This window comes from Ochotona princeps, chromosome 13 (assembly GCF_030435755.1).
Source record: "Ochotona princeps isolate mOchPri1 chromosome 13, mOchPri1.hap1, whole genome shotgun sequence".
NCBI lineage: Eukaryota > Metazoa > Chordata > Mammalia > Lagomorpha > Ochotonidae > Ochotona > Ochotona princeps.
The window spans coordinates 68,920,392-68,940,795 of record NC_080844.1 but is presented as its reverse complement, the minus strand read 5'-3'; the positions used below and the strand labels follow the sequence as shown (position 1 = coordinate 68,940,795).

The following is a 20,404-nucleotide window of genomic DNA, read 5'->3' as shown; positions in this document are numbered from 1 at the left end:
GTGCCCACTCCAGCTCCGTGGGGCACACATCCTCTGCTCACAGCTGACAAGAGCGTAGACAAACACCTCTGTGCTGACCACCCTCAGGGCCAAGCCAGAGGCCAGCCCTGTGCCGGCCACAGTGCTGGGAAGAGAGGACAGGGAGACAGGGGGTGAGGGGGAGCCCGGAGCCAGTCAGAAGTCTCTACTTTGCAGACACCAGAAATCCAGATTTTCCTGCAAGCGATCCTCAACCCAGGCCCCACTGACCAGCCCCGTGGGGACAGCGGCGCCTTGGCCAGGATGCCGACAAGCCCTGATGTGCACTCCAAGTCTCACCTTTGAAGTCAAACTGGTAGATGTTCTTCAGGGACTCATGCAGGAAGTAGAAGCTTCCCAGGGCCTGTGGGCAACAAGACGAGTCGGATGAGAACAAACACTGCCAGGGAGCAGGGCTGCTCCTTGAAAGCAGACAGGAAGTGTCGGCCCTGCAGGGCCACTCCCAACCCACTGGCACACAGCACCTCCCCAGCGGGCAGCCAAGGCCGCAGGCTTGTCAGGGCCCACCTCAGACACCCCACGCCGTTAACAACCCTTGCCTACGCACATTCAGTGGAATACGTCCTAAGGCTGCCCCATGCCCAGGGGGCCTGAGATCCACGTGGGGTCAGGGGGAGGCTCCACTTGTTAGAATCACAGAGTAGAGAAACAGGGATATACAGGCATCTCTGGGAGGCAGCCCAGGACCCCGAGGTGTCAGACTTGGGCTCCAGCTTTGTTCCCTTCTCCGCGTGCCCACCTCCAGCCACCTCAGCTGCCCATGCCATGCTCAGGGGACTCCGCTCGGAGTCTCCACACCAACAACCAGGCTCGTCTGCACAGTGCCCAGGGCCAGCTGGAACCCACTTGCTCCTGAATCCCAGCTAAGGGCAGGGACATGGCTGGCCCATCCCAGACATCCAGAGTGGGCACCCTCCAAGAGCAGTCCCTGGAGTGTCTGTACTGCTCTCATGTAGAAACGAAGTCATGCCCCTTCGCCTCCAGCTTCAGCGCGGACAGGCCCAAGCGCCTACCAACACACAGAGGGCTGGGCCTGTCGGGGGCATGGTGGTAAAAACATGCCCAAAGGCATGTAGTGCAGGCTGGGGCTGCTGCCGTCACAGCAGCACCGGCAGGCAGGAGGCTGCGTCCTGGGGCCCTGCCCAGTCACACACCATGCCAGGGGCATTCAAATCCCTTCATTTGCCAGAGCAGAGGACAGCAGAGGTCAGGAAGAGGGTGTCAGCGACAGGCAGCCCTCATGGCTGGCACATCCACACACTGGGCTTCCACCAGTGTGCAGTGAGCTCCACTCCCAGGCATGGCTCCCTCCGAGTCCAAGACACACTGTGATCAAGTATAACCGAATGTCCACTTGTTGAGTCTCATGAAATCCCAGAACTTTCCAAAGCTAACAAGAGTCAGTGGGAAGTGAACTGCCTGTGTAGGCTCCACTCTTTTGCTCCTGGCTCAGCCAGGAAACCATGGCCAGCCCTAATGGGCATGGAATGTATGCGGTGCCCTGTCCATTACGAGGTACCCAAGGGCAGGTCAGCAGGTGTGGGTCACATGTGAGAATCCTGACTTCCTGTCTCATCAGCTTAGAACAGTTACATATTTTCGCACATCTACAAGCCTGTCCAGAGTGCTTACCTGTTAGAGAATGCAGTGTGGCCACTGCCACTTCTGCCACACCTGTGGGTCCAGCAAGCGGCTGGAGCCCAAGTGCCAGGGTAGGTCCAGCGAGCAGCTAGAACCCGACTGCCAGCGCGCACTGCACTTGGGGGAGTTCTGGGGAGCACTGGGGTCCCAGCCCCCTGCTGATCTGGAACCCAGCAGGACTGGCTGGTAGGGGTCCCCGGTGGGACTTCTGACAAACAGCAGACCAAGCCGAGTGAAGCACTCACTATAAGCGGCCCAGGATACCTAGGCCAGCACAAAGTGAAGCATTTGCAAAGCACATGTCACAATCTAGGGACTGACTGAGCGTGAGAGCTCCCAGCTGCCAGGAAGGGACAGGTGCCAGCATGTGGGACAGCCATATGGTGGGTACTGCCTGCATGATGAGGCTAAGGCAGACCCTACCAGGAGGGAACCAGACAGGGGCAGTGATTCCCATTTCCGCTCCCTGGTCAGCAGCCAGAGCCACACCAGCACCTGGACGTCCCACAGGTGTCCCCTGCCTGCTCCCTGGTCAGCAGCCAGAGCCCACACCAGCACCTGGACGTCCCGCAGGTGTCCCCTGCCTGCTCCCTGGTCAGCAGCCAGAGCCCACACCAGCACCTGGACGTCCCGCAGGTGTCCCCTGCCTGCTCCCTGGTCAGCAGCCAGAGCCCACACCAGCACCTGGACGTCCCGCAGGTGTCCCCTGCCTGCTCCCTGGTCAGCAGCCAGAGCCCACACCAGCACCTGGACGTCCCGCAGGTGTGCCCGCTCCCTGGTCAGCAGCCAGAGCCCACACCAGCACCTGGACATCCCACAGGTGTCCCCTGTCCGCTCCCTGGTCAGCAGCCAGAGCCCACACCAGCACCTGGACGTCCCGCAGGTGTCCCCTGCCTGCTCCCTGGTCAGCAGCCAGAGCCCACACCAGCACCTGGACGTCCCGCAGGTGTGCCCGCTCCCTGGTCAGCAGCCAGAGCCCACACCAGCACCTGGACGTCCCACAGGTGTCCCCTGCCCGCTCCCTGGTCAGCAGCCAGAGCCCACACCAGCACCTGGACGTCCCGCAGGTGTGCCCGCTCCCTGGTCAGCAGCCAGAGCCCACACCAGCACCTGGACGTCCCACAGGTGCCCCCTGCCTGCTCCCTGGTCAGCAGCCAGAGCCCACACCAGCACCTGGACGTCCCACAGGTGTGCCCGCTCCCATACCACACCCAGCAAAGCACCTGGAAGTAGGACACTTACAGGCCCCATACCTATGCTTCTCACTGTGACCCAGGATGGGGAGATGACAGACTCCTCACCTTTGGTCCCAGTGCTGGGCAGGTGGGCTGCTGGGGTCCAGCACCATCATTGGCTGCTGTGCTTTTCTATGAGCGGGGAGGAAGAGGGTGCTTCTTCAGCAGCCTGCAGAAGCTGAGATGTGTAGCACTGACACATTTCCACAGAGCATTCTCCACAGCCATCCCATTTTACAATCAAAATAAACCAATCAATATACAAGAGGAAAAACTTGCCAAGATACGCTGGCAAACAGGTCTTGGAGTTTGGGAGCAGGCAGACAACTTGAGTGGTTTGGCACCCTGGGTGGGTATCTTCATTCAAACAAAAGCCTCTTTTTTAAAAACAAAAACAAAAAAAAAAGGAAACTATTTATCTATTTTAAAGTCAGAGACAGAAATCTCACGCCCCCTGATATACTTCCCCAATGTTGGCAAGGGCAGAGTTAACAGCTCCATCCAGGGGCCCCACGTGGCTGGCAGGGCCCCCTTGGCATGCACTTGGGTGCCCGTGAGCAAGGGCTGGGACCTCTCCCAAGCAGTGCCAACCACCAACAGCTTTGTCCCATGGCCGTGCAGCCTGCTCACTCCTTTGTGGCTTCCTTGCCGCGTCCTGTCAGTCGCTTCCCTACTGGGCTCCGGGGCGTTTCTCATCTCAGGGTTCCCTGCAGTGGGAACTTTCTTGGGTGGGGGCCCAGGGGCGACACAAGCTCCCCCTCCACGACCCCCATGCCAATCCCTGCCCCTCAGCCCCAGGAGCCTCTCTGGCTCCTCTTATTTTGGTGTCTCAAGAAGTCTTGGCATTCATTCATGTGACAGCCTGTTTTATTTCTGTTCAAAATTGTCACTTTGGCCCTTTTCATCCTAGGTGAGTCCCCCCTCCCCTACACTTCTTGCTGGAAGCAGGGGATGTGAGCTGCGGGGCCAGGGCTAGCAGGTTCACCTTAGAGCTGCCTCGCTCAGTCTCCCAGGCGCCTTGGACGGTGGGGTTTGTTCCTCTGCCCTCCTCATTTCCTCCCTCTTGAGTTGGCTGCTGGCACTATGGTTCCGGCTGCCTGCTGCACAGGATGTATGCATGTGCTAAGGGGGTTGTGGGGCCCATTGCAGGATGCAAGAGGATCGGGATACCTGTAGCAGCTGACAGTGACAGAGGCCCAGGGCAACTGGAAGGAGTTGCCATTTTCAGGAGCAGAAGAGGCTGTGGGAGTAGGATTCAAAGGAAACAAGAAATTCCAGAGACAGACACATTGTGGTGCCGGCTGCTGGACATGCAGGAGTGGGCGGCAGCACACGGGCAGCTGGTCTCTAACCTGCACTTCAGGGACAATGCCGGGGGTACTGAGTCACCATGAAGCCTGCTACTGGAAGTTGTGACAACAGAGCAGAGAGGGGAGGCCAGGGGGCCATGTTCTGGGGAGCATGCTGACCACAGCCAGGCCACAGGGGCAGAGTGCAGCTGACCAAGGGGAGGGAGTGACGGCCACCCACACCATGTGCCTGGCTCAGGCAGGGAACAGCACCGGAGTAGCCTTGCACCTGCCTGCAGCCCGGGCTGTCAGAGCTGTCACAGTCCCCAGTCTTGTTTCTTTGCTTACCACTCCCATGGAATCAACATTAGTCACACATCTAACAGGCCCTGTCGCCACCCCCATTGCTCAGCAGCACAGGACGCCTGCCTGCCCCTCCTGCCCAGGGTCCAGGATCCACTCCCCGCTCCGGAGTCTACCCACACAGCATCCAGGTAGCACCATGGCACACTCCAGATGCCTGCTCGTCTCATCTCCTGTATCCCGACCGGCAGGAACACATGAGGCTTGGCTCACACTGGGCTCAGCAACTCCCAGTCTAAGCACAGGTGCAGGTGTCCCCCCGAGGTGTGGGCCTCAGCCCTGGGCCCCATGCTTGGCAGCTCTCCTGACCAGCACAGAATGTCCTGGGACGCCTGGCTGGAGTAACACATCACGTCACCGTCATGATCATCGTATGACAGACAACCACAAAAATGAAGTGGAGCCAGAGCAGAGCTGGAGCAGAGCTTCGTAGGAGGACCCGTGGCGGCAACGGCCCGCTCCCCCCAAGTCATGGGGGCCTCTCCCCCGAGAAGTGCTCCAGCTATTGCACCCACTCAGCACCAGTCCACACTCAGGGTGGCTCAGTGTGGCCCCCAGCAGCTGACCACTGGCTTGAGAGGCGTGCACACATCCATTGTGCCTGAGTCCAGCAGGACACGGAAGCTAACTGAATTGGCTATGTTAATGACATTGTGCCCTACACTAAAGTGTATTTGATAAAGCATGTGCCAGGGAGGCCAGTGTGTTGGACATGGTGCCAAACCCTGTCATGGCTCCTGCTTGTAGCAGCCCCTGTTAGGCAGCCTGGGACAGGCCAGGGTAGGGCACATGACAGAAAGGAGCCAGAGGTGCTCTCAGCAGCCCCTGAGCAGTTCCCACGGGATCTGTCACTCCACCAGGGCAAGGCACATGTTGGCAGTCACCACACACAGGGGCTTATGGGCCTCAGCTGACAGGCGGCACTGCGTACGCATGTGCCACCTCCTATTTCATACCATGCCAGACTGCACATGCGCGGCCCTGGAGGGCAGTTCACAGGGCGGCAGAAGAGGCGCCTGCTCTTCAGGGCATGTTCACACACTCACATCTGCTGAGGGTTTGTGTGCTGGGGGCTTGACCCCTGGAGGAGGTAGGGCTCCTCAGGTCATTGAGGTGCTGCTCTCAGAAGGGATAAACTACATGGCAAGGCCCCACCAGCTGTGCCAGCTGTGCCTCCTGCCAAGTCGATGGTCACCTGGGCTGTCCCCAGAGCTACCACCATACAGAATCAAGCTTCAGGCATTCTGTTCCAGTACCAAAGGTGGACTTGCACAAGCTCAGGCAGTTCACCACACTCAGCACTTTGGGCACACAGGACCTGCTACACATAGCTGTGGACAAGGGATGATGGGACACTGGCCCTGCCGGACAATGGGCAGTGGGCCTGGCCAGGCCTGGTCAGGGTTGGGCGAAGGAGTCCAGCTGTCTGCACAGGGCAGAGTGACTCAGGAAGTAGCTGGCCAAGGCAAGCACAGAAAGAGAAGGCCAGCTGTACCCCATCCTGCCCTATCCTTCCAGTTCCCAAGGGCATGGGCTGTCTGCACACTGCTGGTAGGAGGAGAGTGCCCAGGGAAACCTGGGCTCCTTTGCACCCCTCCTCATCCCTCCTCACCTCCAAATCCACCAGCCCTCAGCACCCCTCCTCACCCAACAGCCACCTGCCCTCAGCACCCCTCCTCACCCCACGGCCACCTGCTCTCATCCCAGTGTGCACCCTGGTCCCTCTTTGAGAAGCCCAGCACAGCCTCCATCCTGAATACTTCCTGAGCTGATGCCAAGACACAAATCCTGGTGTGTGCTTCATGGGGAAGAGGACGTGGGCAGGAGAATATTCCAGAATCCACGAGAACTGACACGGACATTGCTTGCCTGGCTGTTCCAGAAGACGCCAGCCCGTGGGAGGCCTTGGGTTCCCCTGCAGGAGCTCAGCCCTTTCTCGGTCACCATCGCCAGCCACTGTTGCCCCACAGGGGACTCAGGAGCAACTGAATGCTGGCTTTCCATAACACATAGTTTGAAAACTGAAAGTCTTGATAATGAGCAAAAAAAAAAAAATTCTTAAAAAATAGCAACTAGTTTTAGTTATGAAATGTATTGAGTTTTATTTGTGTCTTATTGATTACAAAAATAAATCAGTAAACTTTAATGTCAATTAAATTATGTGTCGAGTTTGCAGTGTAATTAAAAAGGCCTAGATTTGTACCTTTTGTCTTCTGAAAATCATTAGCTCTCCAATTACACTTCCTCCTCACAACCGTCCTAGAGCAGCAGGGTCCGTGCGTCACGGACACGTTCACTAAGAAACAGCTGACACGGCGCACAGATGCCACTAGACAGGCACGGGCACATCAAATGCCACCCATACGGCACTTACTGATTTAAAATCTCAGTTAACTGGGGAACAGCCATCCACTTGTATCTACCTCATTTAAGCCCAGCCCTGAAGGCATGCCCAGAATGGGCCCCTTCCTCCCCACGCCTTGTGCCCAGGCCTACTGTTGGATGTGGCTGGCCAGCAAGGCCCCAAGCACGCCTTTGTCACATCAAGTGCTGTGGGTACTGACGGACGTGGCTCCTGGCCCTGCACACCACCCCCAAGCTCGCTCTCTCATCCCCTGTGCCCCCCACTACTCCTGCTTTTCCTGCTTCAACTTTGGATGTCACCCGACAAGGCTTCCTGTCCACCAGGCTCCACCTCTGGGGAGGGCACCAGCAAGGTTACCGCGCTCTGAGGCCATGCTGGACCTCAGCCCCTCCCGGCTCCACCTCTGCCAGAAAGGGCTGTCAGCGCTTAGGACTACTGAGCTTACACTGCACAGCAACTTTGCTGTTAAGGCTCATTTTATGTGAAAGGGACAGAGGGAGAAAGACACTCTCCCAAATGCCACAACAACCAGCACGGGGACAGGCAGGCACTGCGAGCCCTGGAATTCAATTGCAGTCTCCATCTGGGGGGCAGGCACCTCAGCACACTGTGCCACAGCTGCTGCCCCTCCCCCAAGTACAGTGTACCACGCCTACTGCCCCCCAGCACACAGTGCCATGCTTGCTGCCCCCCATCACATTGTGTCATGGCTACTGCCCCCCAGCACACAGGGCCACGGCTGCTGCCCCCCATCACACTGTGCCACGATGCTACCCCCCTCCGAGCACACTGTGCCATGGCTGCTGCCCCCCATCACACTGTGCCACGATGCTACCCCCCTCCCCGAGCACGCTGTGCCATGGCTGCTGCCCCGCTTCCCAAGCACACTGTGCCATGGCTGCTGCCCCCCTCCCCTGAGCACACTGTGTCATGGCTGCTGCCCCCCATCACACTGTGCCACGATGCTACCCCCCTCCCCGAGCACGCTGTGCCATGGCTGCTGCCCCCCTCCCCTGAGCACACTGTGTCATGGCTGCTGCCCCCCATCACACTGTGCCACGATGCTACCCCCCTCCCCGAGCATGCTGTGCCATGGCTGCTGCCCCCCTCCCCTGAGCACACTGTGCCATGGCTGCTGCCACGCTTCCCGAGCACACTGTGCCATGGCTGCTGCCCCACCAAACATACTGGCAGGAAGATGGGCCAAGAATAGGCCTGGGCCTCGACCCCGAGCACTGCTCCGAGAAGTCCAAGTGTTCCCACCCTCATAGCAGCTTCCTTTGTCCACTGTTTCTGTCAGTATAGGGATTCTGTGTTTAGATTTACAATCCTCTGCATGCTCATGCTGCAGTACCACAGGCTAAGCCAGTGCCTGCAATACCAGCATCCCAAAGGGTGACAGGTTCGAGTCCTGGCTGCTCCATTTCCCATCTAGCTCCATGCTAATGTCCTGGGAAAATGGCAGAAAATGGCCTGAGTCCTTGGATCCCTGGACCCATGTGGAGGCCCTGATGAGAGTCCTGGCTCCTGGCTGCTGGGGCCATTTGGGGAGTGAAGCTGCAGGTGGAAGACATTTTCTCTCTTTCCTTGCTTTCTGTCAGGTCCCGTCATCCCCTGTTGAAACACACATATTTTGTGTCTCCCACCTTCCACCCCATTCCTTCCCGTCTCTAGGCTTCCTCTAGCCTCGCTGTCTTCATCTCTGTGGCCTCCAGTCTGACTCTCAGGCAAAGGCACGGCTCCCCGAGATGGTGCTTCCCTCAGAGAGCAGCCTCCTGTCACCCCATCTCCCTGCAAAGGGGACCCAGCACAGGGTCAGCTAAGAAGAGCCACTCGGGGCACTGCAGCTTTCTACATCCTGAGGACTTGGCACCAAGAAGTCAGGGTTGCTGCAGCTCACGTCTGGGGAAGCTTGCTCCTCACAGCTGCCAGTGGTCACCTGCAAGTCACTGTGGCCACCCTGGCTCAGCCCGCCTGTCCCCCAATGTCCCTTCCTGAGCACAAGTCGAGAGGTGGCTGAGAATCCAGGTCTACAGCCAGCAAGCCAAGCTGCCCGGCACCTGCCTGAGACTCCGTCTCCCATCTGTGACATAGGAAGGGAGCAGCGGGGGTGTCCCTCACGGGGCCCACGGGAAAGACTGCGGGAGGTGCCAGCTGGAGCCCATTCCTGCCCAAAGGAGACACAGAATGTGGCCTGGAGTTTGTCCTGGGTGGGTCTCCAAAACATGGACACAGTGGGCAGGGCCATGCCAGGACCCACGGGCTTCCTGCACCCACGGGCTTCCTGCTCCCACAGCAGAGCCTTCAGTCTCTGGTCCCTGAGGCTGAGTGCTTCCTGTGGACCCAGGACAGGCATCCCACCAAGAGCTGCTGGCTGGCCCTGCACCCCCCGCCCCAGCAGCAGCGGCCTGTCACCAGGAGTAGCTATTGGAGACTTGCTCCCCACCTACCCAAAGAGGGACCCCTCCCTTCCTCCTGAGGCCAAATCACAGAGAACCTTGATGGGAAAAGGTAGCCAAAGAAAGCTGCCTCCCGCTAATGGCCTGGCCATCAATCAGACCCCCGACAGAACCCAGGGAAAGGACGAGTGTCCAGCCAGCACCCTGCCCGTCACCTGCTCCCTGCACTGACATGGCTGTTGGACCACATGACTATCTATCATTTTCACTGAAATTTAAAAAAAAAAAAAGACATTGCAAGGAAATTTCTACAGGACACGGAGAGAGGGAGACGCAGGGTGAGGAGCAGGAAGAGGAAGACTCGCACAGCGTTGCGGTGGGCGTGCGTGGGAGGAGCACCGTGCCCGGGGACAGGGCGGTTGAGGCACGGAGCAGGCTGCATCTGCAGGGCTTCCCCAGGCTGGGCAGAGGACCAGGAAGAGGGTTCGAAGGGACTACTGACCACACTCTAGAGCACCCACCAGGAGGCACAGGGTGGGCAGGAAAGTAGGGATGAGAAGGCAGGAGTTGGGTGGGAAGTTCCGACTATGGGCTCCAGCAGTGCCAGGGCAGGAAGCTGAGCATGGAAATGGCAGGTCCCCTGGGCAGAGCTCAGCACAAGGCAGAGTGCTCCAAGTATGTGTGTATGGCACAAAGCACACACAGTTACACTGGGCCACAGCACCAGGGCAACTACACAGGGAAGGCCACATGCAGAAGCAACTAGAAAGCAGAATTGTAGCGGGGAGAGACAACATGGCAGAAAAAAGACATCCCAGGAATCAGACTGACAATTTGAGCACAGAAGGGCTGGGTGGGCCTCACAGCCTGTACCCTGTCAGAAGCCCACGCAGGCTGTGCAGCGAGCTCCTTAGCCGTCCCACAGCATCGAAAGGTCACCAAGCTAAGGACGTAGTAACAGTGTCTTGCAAGTCCATTACAGAAGTCAGCTTTTCAGCGAGAGGATGGCCACACTTTAGCAGAATATGACCCCAGGGGCTATGTGACCCAGCTCAGTCTTTCTCTGTGTCCACAGCTCCCCTGATGTAAACCAGGACACAGGACAGCTAAATTCATAGGATGTTTGCTTGGTTGGAACAACATGTTATGGAACAGCTGGCTGCAATAGTGGCGCATGTGAGAACATGAGCTGTGAAAACATGTGTGCAAACATAGCAGTGTGAGAATGTGGAGGTCTGAGTGTGCGTGTGTGAGAACATGTAGGTGTGACAGCATATGTGTGAGAGTGCACATGTAGGAACACGACATTGTGAGAACTTGATGGTACTTCAGGAAGGCCAAAAAATCAACAGCCCTCAGCATGATGGTGATGGCAGGCTATAACAGCAGTTCACAAATCAGTGCATGCCCCGGATGCTAACCCCAACCTCAACCCTAACCCCAACCCCAACCCTAACCCTAACCCTAACTCCAACCCCAACCCTAACCCTAACCCCAACACTAACCCCAACCCCAACACTAACCCCAACCCCAACACTAACCCCAACCCCAACCCTAATCCCAAGCCTAACCCCAACCATAACCCTAACCCTAACCCCAACTCCAACCCCAACCTTAACCCCAACCCTAACCCTGCTGAAGGCAGAGATGACATGCCCCGGACCCCAACCCTAACCCTGACCCTGACCCTAACCCCGACCCCAACCCTAACCCCAACCCTACTGAAGACGGAGACGGCAGCAGCCCCGGCAGCCAGCCCGACACTCAGCGCAGCCAAGCACTGAGCTTGAGAAAATCGGCATTCTTTCATTCCCCAGATCATGCTTTAATTAAATCTCTAACCACTGTCTAAAACACAGCCATTATGGATAGCGATAAAGAATTGCATCACTCCCCACTGGGCTATCAAGTCACCTGCCTCAGTTTTTATGACCTAACCCCAGGAAAGTGGCACAGTCGGTGGTCAGCAGACATGATGTGCGTCAACTGGCCCAGGGCCAGTTGTCAAGGTGCCTACTTCAGGATGGGCTTGGTCCTGCAACTGCCACCTTGGCAGCACCTGGACTGTGGCAGGGTGATGGCACAGAACACCAGAGACCCAGCCTGGAAAATCAGGGCCCCTGACTCCTGTCACGGGAACCATACACCCTTAACTGTGGCAGTTACCTTTGAAATTCTTTTTTTTTTTTTTTGAAATTCATTTATTTAAGATTCATTTATTTTTATTGGAAAGGCAGATACACAGAGAGGAGAAGGAGAAAGATCTTCCATCCACTGGCTCACTCCCCAAGTGGCCACAACAGCTGAGCTGATCCAAAGCCAGGAGCCAGGAGCTTCTTCCAGGTCTCTCATGAGGGTGCAGGGTCCCAGGGCTTTGGGCCGTCCTCTACTACTTTCCCAGGCCACAGGAAGGGAGCTGGATGGGAAGCCAGGACATGAACTGGTGCCCATATGGGATCATGGCGTGTACAAGGTGAGGACTTTTGCTACTGGGCCCTTACCTCTGGAATTTAGAAAAAGCAAAAAACACATTCTGAGGGGGAGCGGGGAGTGGGGAGGGACGCCCATTTGAGAGGAGGGCGCAGCACGCGGGCCTAGGCCAGCTTGGTGGGGGTGGTGAGGGACGCCCATCTGAGGAGGGCGCGGCACGCGGGCCTAGGCCAGCTTGGTGGGGGTGGGGAGGGACGCCCATCTGAGGAGGGCGCAGCACGCGGGCCTTAGGCCAGCTTGGTGGGGGTGGGGAGGGACGCCCATCTGAGGAGGGCGCAGCATGTGGGGCCCTGGGCCAGCTTGGTGGGGGTGGGGAGGGACGCCCATCTGAGAGGAGGGCGCAGCACGTGGGGCCTAGGCCAGCTTGGTGGGAGTGGTGAGGGACGCCCATCTGAGGAGGGCGCAGCACGCGGGCCTAGGCCAGCTTGGTGGGGGTGGGGAGGGACGCCCATCTGAGAGGAGGGCGCAGCATGTGGGCCCTAGGCCAGCTTGGTGGGGGAGGGGTGAGGGGTGAGGGACGCCCATCTGAGGAGGGCGCAGCACGTGGGGCCCTGGGCCAGCTTGGTGGGGGAGGGGTGAGGGGCGCCCATCTGAGGAGGGCGCAGCACGTGGGGCCCTAGGCCCCTAAGCCACAGGGCCTACAGACAGCAGGATATCCGCAAACTGAAACACCTGCGCTTGATGTTAGCTAGCAATCAGGAAAAACACCACAGGCTTGTGAACACTAGGCCTGCAGCTGCTGCACTCCAACGTGCGTCCCGGGCACTCAGAAGGTCAGCGCTGTGCACTCCGCGGTGCAGGGACTCGCTGGGGAGCTGGCGCATGGCAGCGAATGAATAACCTGGAAATGCTCCCAAACCCCATTATTTCCCCTTCTCCAAGAGCCCGAGATTCATGTCCCCGCATGCCGCCAGTTCATTACCGACAAGCGCCATCCCTCTTCGGCTCTCGCCAGGCAGCGCAAAGCCCCTCGAGGACCCTTTAATGTTTAATTCCCCGTCATCCGCTCCACTGAACAGCTTAATCTCTGCTTGTATGATCAATACTATATCAGTGTAAATTAAAATGACAATTTTAAAGTAATTAAGCCTGTTAATGCTCGATTCAAATGTCATTATTTGCACAAGGGATTGAGGAGAAATTACCCAGTGTCCGGGGGACAGCCGACGGTCCGCGCCTCAGCCTGGCCATGCTGCTGGGGCCTCCTTGGCGGGATTCGCTTCTGCCCCGCCTGCCAACATGTCTATCCAATTTCTAAAGAGGGTAACGCAACTTGATAAATTTAATTCCAGCTACAAACTCAATTATTGTGATAATAGAGGAAAACTGGGAGAAGACTCTAAACAAGGCCTACAGTTTTAAAAACACACTTAACTCCAGAATGAAACACAACAGTTATGGCTTGATTAGATTTGTGCCCTCTCGTTAAAAAACCCTTTAAACAATTACAACGGCTAGAAGGACAGCCCATATTGATTAAACAACCTGACTGCAACCCACCCTGGCAGCAGCCTCTGGGTCAGGTCACGGCATCTGGTAGACCAGCACAGTCCTATCCAACACTCTGGATCCCTACAAGAGAGAAAACACAACGGGCCAGCCTGGAGGAGACCCGCCATCCAGCCTGGCCGGGCAGAGGGTGGGGGCCGTTAATCAAAGGAAGCGGACGGGAAGCAATCATGTTTACCCTCCTACAACCAGAGCACACACGGCCCAGCTGCCCCCGCGAGCTCTCCAGACACTTGATCCCAGCTCACTTACAAATGGGGGGCCCGCACAGCACCCGCAGGGGACCACTCTCAAATGGGGGGCCCGCACAGCACCCGCTGGGGACCACTCTCAGGCACAGCTGCCATGGCTGCACTCCATCTGTCATGTCAGCACTAGAACCTGACAGCCAAGCATTACTTTCACGAGGAGCCAAGTGCGACTGCTGCACATGAATGACTCCCGGATGCTGCGTGGCTGGTCTTCCCGCGCACCCTGGGGCTTCCCGTACGTCTGCTCCTGGGGGTGCCACAGGAGGAGCAGCACCGTCAAGGCCACGGAGCTGCCTGCCTCGTCAGGGCAATCCAGCTGTTCCGGAACCCACAACGTCTGCTTGAATTGCTGAAATGTCACATTTTCTGTGGAGCATGGAGGGCTGGCACCCCCTTACCACGTCACCCACGTGGTCAGAAGAGCCCAGTATTTCCTGTACTGCACACAGCCCCTCCTCACTGCAGAATGATGGTTCAAGTAGCTCTGCAGAACACATACAAGGAACAGTCATTTTCTCAGTTCCTAGATGAGAAACTGGACAGGATGCAAAAACGCACACTGGCAGTCCGGAGGTGAGGAGGGCAGCCAACCAGAGTCAGAGGTAGATCTGGGAGACCAGGAAGAGGCGGGGACACGCCCCCTCACCAGGTGTGACAGGCGACACGCCCCCTCACCAGGTGTGACAGGCGACACGCCCCCTCACAAGGGTGAGACGGGGACACGCCCCCTCATCCAGGAAAAGAACACACAGTGAGAGAAATTTCCAAACTGATAAGACACATAAAGTTGAAGGGAAAAATGGAGTAAATTTGCTTTTGGGAAGGGTATTTTATGCCTGTGATTTCCTAGGGTCCCACAGGTCAAGCAGCCCCCAAAGCCAACTTTTGAATGGCTGTTCCCTGCAAGATGGGAGCTGCTCTGCCCAGCTACACAGCTGTGGCCATAGTCCCTGAGTGTGTCCCTCAGGGACTGGGCCTGCAGTCCCACAAGTGGACACTTTGACCAGGTGTGGGTGGTCCCTGACTGATGAGCTCCTCTCTGCAAAGGTGATGAGACTAATGGAACAAACTATGTTTACACAGAACCCAGGGATGGCAGTCACAAGTCACCCCCACTTGATACACACACACAGTCTGATGACAAAAAAGGAAACAGTACAATCCCACTGAGAGCAAGCTGAACGTACACGAACCCCAAACAAGAGGGACAGTTATGGTCCAGACCCTGGAACTGGCATGGGACAGCTGAGGACACACAGAGCAAACCCATCCTCTGTAGCAGCCCAGTCCGGGCAGGACCCTGCAAGGGACAATGGTCAACAAAATGAAATTAATGTTCCCAGTGTCAATGACACAAGCCCTTGGAGAGCAGAGGTCGCAGGGACATGGCCATCATCGTCCTGACCGAACCCTGCAGCCGGATGCGCAGCCCTGCCTCAGAACGGAACCCCGGACAGTTGTCAAGGAGTAACGGCCAAGTCCACGCAATGTTCTTGTGCAGGTCACCAGAGCTCGGTGCTCAGCTTGGGGGCCCACATGAGGCTGGGAAAAGACCCCACCTCCCCCACAGGCATGTGACCCCTGTCCCCTGCTGCAAAAGCCGCTGGGGAATGGCTGCGGTAGAGAGCAATTGGCAGGCAGCCCGCATCGAGGCGAGTCCTAGGCAGGGGGACCCTCGGTGTGCCTGCAGTCCGCAGCTGCAGCCTTTAGCTGTCCTTGGAGGTGGAGGGACAACACAGCCACAGCCTGCGGCTGTGAGACAGACACCAGTTCTCTAGGTCCCTGGGGGTTCCCACCAGAAGCCAGCGGGAATCACCAGTGAGGGCAGGAGCAGCGTGCATGGTGGCAGCAAAGGAAACATGGCCGAGGCCACAGGAAGAGAGCAAGCTGCTGAGCTGTGACTTAACCGTGGCGACGTCACGTTCACTGCCTCAGTGATTTTCTGTCAAAAAATGCTAACAAGCTGGAAAGTCCGTAAGAGCGTTTCCATCTCTCAGCCTGTCCCCAATACATTTCCTGCATGTTTCCCAGGCTGCGGTGACATAGCCTCCGCCATGCCTGTCTGCCGCTGACAGATCGGCCACCCCCTGGCGCCTAGCTCAGCTTCTGCCAGAGCCCAGAGAGGGGGCAGGGAGATGGCATGGAGTCCGAGGTGCCCGTGAAGGTAGGGACAGCATGCAGGACTGCCCCATCCAACATGCTCTCCTGCCCTCAGTGCCTCCTGACAGGCACTGGGCAGCCTGCGAGGGGGAAGTGAAGTACTGGAAATGTGGACCTGACCCAGCAGAGTCTGGGACAAAACGGATGTGTGGTGTGAGGCAGGAGGTCTAGCCTGTCTGCAGCCTGTGGAAGGGAGATATGGGTTTGGCCACCAAGCCATCACTGCCACACACAGTCCTCGGCCCAGGTCCAGGAGCTGACCAGAGAGTGCTGACCACAACGTGTGGAAGCTTGGGGCATGGGGACACCTGCGGCTGAAAATCAGCTAGCAGGAGGTGGAAATGCAATTTGACAGCCTATGGAAGCGGCTTCCCCACATAACTCAAATCCAGGGACCACAAGCCGGGACACAGACCTGCCTGCCCAGCACACTCTTCAAAGCTGCTGACTGGGCATAAAGTCACATTTAAAACCAACAAAGCCATACTCGTCCTACAGAGTGAGTTTTCAACTTTGTAACAATAGTACCTGTGTACTAACAATAGTACCTGTGTACGTTTCCTGTGCTGGGATGCCAATCCCTCACCATGGCACACCAAGTTGGGCTACACAGGGAGTATTTTCTTTTGCAAGCAAACCATCCAGTGTTGACCCCCATCAGCCTTTAGCCACACGACCATATGCAACCCACAGTCACACAACTACACAGATTTACAGTATGTCATCACATGGCTCTGAGCTGGCCAGCCCTGCTTCCACCCAACCTGGTGACTCAGCAAACATGACTACTCCCTTCGCTCCCCGTTAACCCTGCAGCTCCTCACCCTCGACCTAGAAGACCATATGTGCTTTGTCTGCATGGTTAAGAATATTCTACACGCAAGATCATAGAAACCCGTTTTGTCTGTCCGATAGTCAGCTCACTTGCTGGTAGTACCGGGTGCTTTGTCTTTAGAGCAGGTGGGACTCGGTGCGTCACCCACACAGCTGCAGGTGGCAGTGCTGGCGGCTCTGGACGGAGCTGCTTCCAAGGCCTACGCCCCACTCTATGTGCAGAATGGGCTTGTTTCCAGCACCCAGGAGGGGAATGGCTGGGTCATTTGGAAGGTATGTATTTAAACGCTTAAAGAATTGAGGTGTTGTTGAGTGGCTGTAGCATGGGAGTTCGGTTCCCCCATGTGCTCCCTACACCCGGCAGTTTGCAGTCTAAGCTGTCGGTGGAACAGTGTGACAGTTAGCGGGTAACGCTGCAGCGAGGCTGGGGCTCTGCCATGTGCTGGTCTGACATCTCTGAACCTTAGCGAGACTCCATTCAGATGGAATAGAAACTGTGTCGCTTGCTCTACCATAATCAAGCTGTAAGAACTCCGTACATATAATACTCCAAGTAAAATGTTCTTTGTTGGATATGATTTGAAAAAAAAAATCCTTTCCTGTGTTTATTTTTTGTGAAGCTCTTTGAAAGAACAAATGCTTTTTATTTTGATGAAGTTCAATAAATAATAAGTTTCTTTTTGTAACAGTTCACGCTTTTCTGTTCCATTTTATTTAGTTATTAGTATTTAAATTTTCTTTTAGATGATGTTTACATAGTTGATCAGGGTGGGAAGGGTCGAGGATCAGGGGAAAGTGGGTGAGACCATTGTTTACGCATTTTCTCTTTCTTCTTCCTGTATCTGGGGGAGGGGATACAAGAAGAGGAACCACGCCCAGGCTCCCAACCCCCCCAGGACCCAGGGATGGGGAACAGCCACTTGGTGTCATCCCAGGGGCTCCATTGTGGAGCACTTTCTGCTCAAGTGGTTTCAATAGTTCTGAGATGCTGTTGATATCGCTGCTCCAAGGCTGAGGAAATCCTTCCAAGGTCCATTGGCTGACATAGTCCACCTCCAGTTCTCCATTTACTCAGAAATTTGCTGTCAAGCTTCAAGCTTCACTGGGGTAGTTGATCAATTTATTCTTCCCTCCATCCTCTGCAAATTAGTGGGTGCTGTGGGCCAGCCCTGCCCTGCCCGCCATATGCTCAGCCTTCATGCATACCAGTGGGAATTCAGCCCAGTAAGCGTGACCCCCAACAATCCCCACTGGTCTTGTCCCCCATCTCTGGTTCCAGTGCCTGCCAGCATGTGCAGTGCACTGGTCCAGTCTGCCCCACATCCCATCCAGATTTCGTATACATCATTGGGCATGGAAGGCTAATTAAACCCAACCGACTCCACCCTCCAGCCCACACTCATGTCAGTGGGTGCTACCACCTTCCAGCCAGGCCCATCCCCAGTCCTGGTTCTCATGCTCACCAGTGGAAGTTGCAGCCCATCAGAGATGTGCCCACAGCCTCTTCACTGGGCCCCTGTCCCACATCTTATACTCTCCAGGTGGTCCTGTAGTCTAGCCCAACATGACTTGCCTCCATTCCCAGGACTTGCTGCAGCAAAGCCCAACCTGCCAGCCCTTATTCTGAATCATGCCTGCACCATAATTGGTTAGCCCGGCCTGGCTGTCCCCTAATCTAGTTCATATGTAGGTCAACAGGTGTTAGAGCCCTGCCCAGCCTAGTCTGCCTCCAGTCCCAGCTCTCCTGCTCACCAGCAGGAGCAGTGGCCCAGCAGGGCAGTCCCTGCTACTCCTACTGGGCTTGCACACCTCCCTCTCCCACCCCCAGGTTTCATGTGTGCTGATGGGTGCTGTGATCCAGTCTGGCATGGCCCGCCTTACCTAGGCATTTGCCAGCAGGTACTATATCCTGGCCCAGCCTGGTCGGTCCCCATTCAGGCTCATGCTGCCGGGTGCTGCTGCCCAACCCAGCATAGTCAGCCCCAAGTCCTGGCCCTAATGTGAACTGGCTGGTGTTGCAGCCTGACCCAGCCTTTCCTGCACCCCAATCTGGTTCTCAGATCTACCAGTGGGTATTGTGAATTGGCCCAGCCTGGTCCACCCCCAGACCTGAGCCACACATATGCCTGTGGGTACTACAACCTGGCCTGGTCTGGGGTGCTCCTTGCCTTGGTTCTTGCATTTACCTGTATGAACTGTGCCCTGACAAAGGAGTTCCTGAAACTCCGCTCTCAGGTCTCCTCCCAGCGGTAAATGTTGCACACACTGGTAGGTCTTTGGCCCAGGCTGACTTAGTCCACCTCCTTTCCTGGCAGGAACAGTGGTCTTGCCCAACTGGTTGTTACTATTGGGTGTTGCAGCCCAGGCACACCTGGTCAATGCCCTGCTCTGTCCCATGTTAACCCCCGCCCTTTTTTGTAATCTATTTGAGAGGATAAAGAGGGAGAGAAAAGAGAGGAGACAGAGAGAACAAGAAGTACCACTAGTTCACTCCCCAAATGCCCAAACAGCCAGGGTTAGGGCAGCCTGAGGCCACAGCCAGGATACTCCCCCATGCGGTTATCAGGGGCCCACCTGTCTGAGCTCTCAATGCTGCTTCCCAGGGTGCACACTGGCAGAGAGGTGAAATGGGAAGCAGGGCTGACTCAAGGCCAGGGACAAGGATACGAAACACAGATGTCAACTGGCATCCCCACCACACCAGCACCTTTGTTTGAGTCACTAAGGTTTTCTCCTAGGAGACCTTGCAGGGGGTTTATTCACTCCAAGTTTATTTTTTAGGTTGCCCTGGCATGTGGTCACATGGCTGTCCCTGCAACATCACCAGAAAGCGTTTTCTTCCTGTCGAGTTGCCTGATGTCTCTCTCAGCAGCCAATGCCGGGCCAGTTCCTATGACGGCTTATCAACTTTTATGGAAACACCACACCGGCTTGAACATTGTGGATGGACAATCGGTCTGAAGCAGACAGCACAGGCCCTCCGTGTTTCCATACAGACTTCAGACACACCCAACGATTTCCATCCTCAGAAGGTTCAATCCATTCAGACTTGGACAATCAGCATCTCATTAATCTTTTTTTTTTTTTTAAGAAAGTGATAAGGTTTATCCAGAAGATGAGAACTGCAGACACACGTGGACATGGTCAGGGAGAGTGGGCCAGGAAGGGAAAAGGGCGAAGGAGAGATTGCCACCTCCTGTCTTTGGAGTGCGTCTGTGGGAAGACGAGGGTCAAACGGCACCTTAAGGTACCACGTCTTCCTCCATCTCTCCACTTGACTTCACCGAGCAAGATTCTCTGGATCAAGCTGGCATGGCTTCCAGTTTACAGGTCTTGTGTGTCTCTGACCCGACGCCTAAATATTGCACATTTTCTGATACTATTAGAAATAGTAGTTACTTAAATCTCAACTTCTAATTGCATCATTGATAAGCTGACAGCTAGTACAAACCATAACTACATGACAACACTTTAGGGATGCGAACAAGCCCATTCTGAATGCTCCCAGTCGGCTCTGGGGGCCAACTCATCTTCCCCCTAGTTGGCTCTGGGGGTCACTCTCATCTTCCTCCCAGTTGGTTCTGGGGGCCACCCTCATCTTCCTCCCAGTTGGTTCTGGGAGCCACCCTCACCTTCCTCCCAGTAGGCTCTGGGGGTCACCCTCATCTTCCTCTGAGTCGGCTCTGGGGGCCACCCTCATCTTCCTCCCAGTCGGCACGGGAGGCCACCCTCATCTTCCTCCCAGTTGGCACGGGAGGCCACCCTCATCTTCCTCCCAGTCGGCACGGGAGGCCACCCTCATCTTCCTCCCAGTCGGCACAGGAGGCCA

General features: G+C 56.4%; 1 protein-coding gene across 2 annotated transcripts in view; it reads right to left on the bottom strand.

The window, feature by feature from the left end:
• Positions 1-20,404, bottom strand: part of INPP5A (inositol polyphosphate-5-phosphatase A) — a 122,295-nt gene that overhangs the window by 40,245 nt on the left and 61,646 nt on the right. For both annotated transcript variants that reach the window (XM_058671663.1, XM_058671662.1), the window contains exon 5: positions 319-382. In XM_058671663.1, the coding sequence (XP_058527646.1) occupies positions 319-382 (64 nt within the window). The remainder of the gene's footprint in view (positions 1-318; positions 383-20,404) is intronic.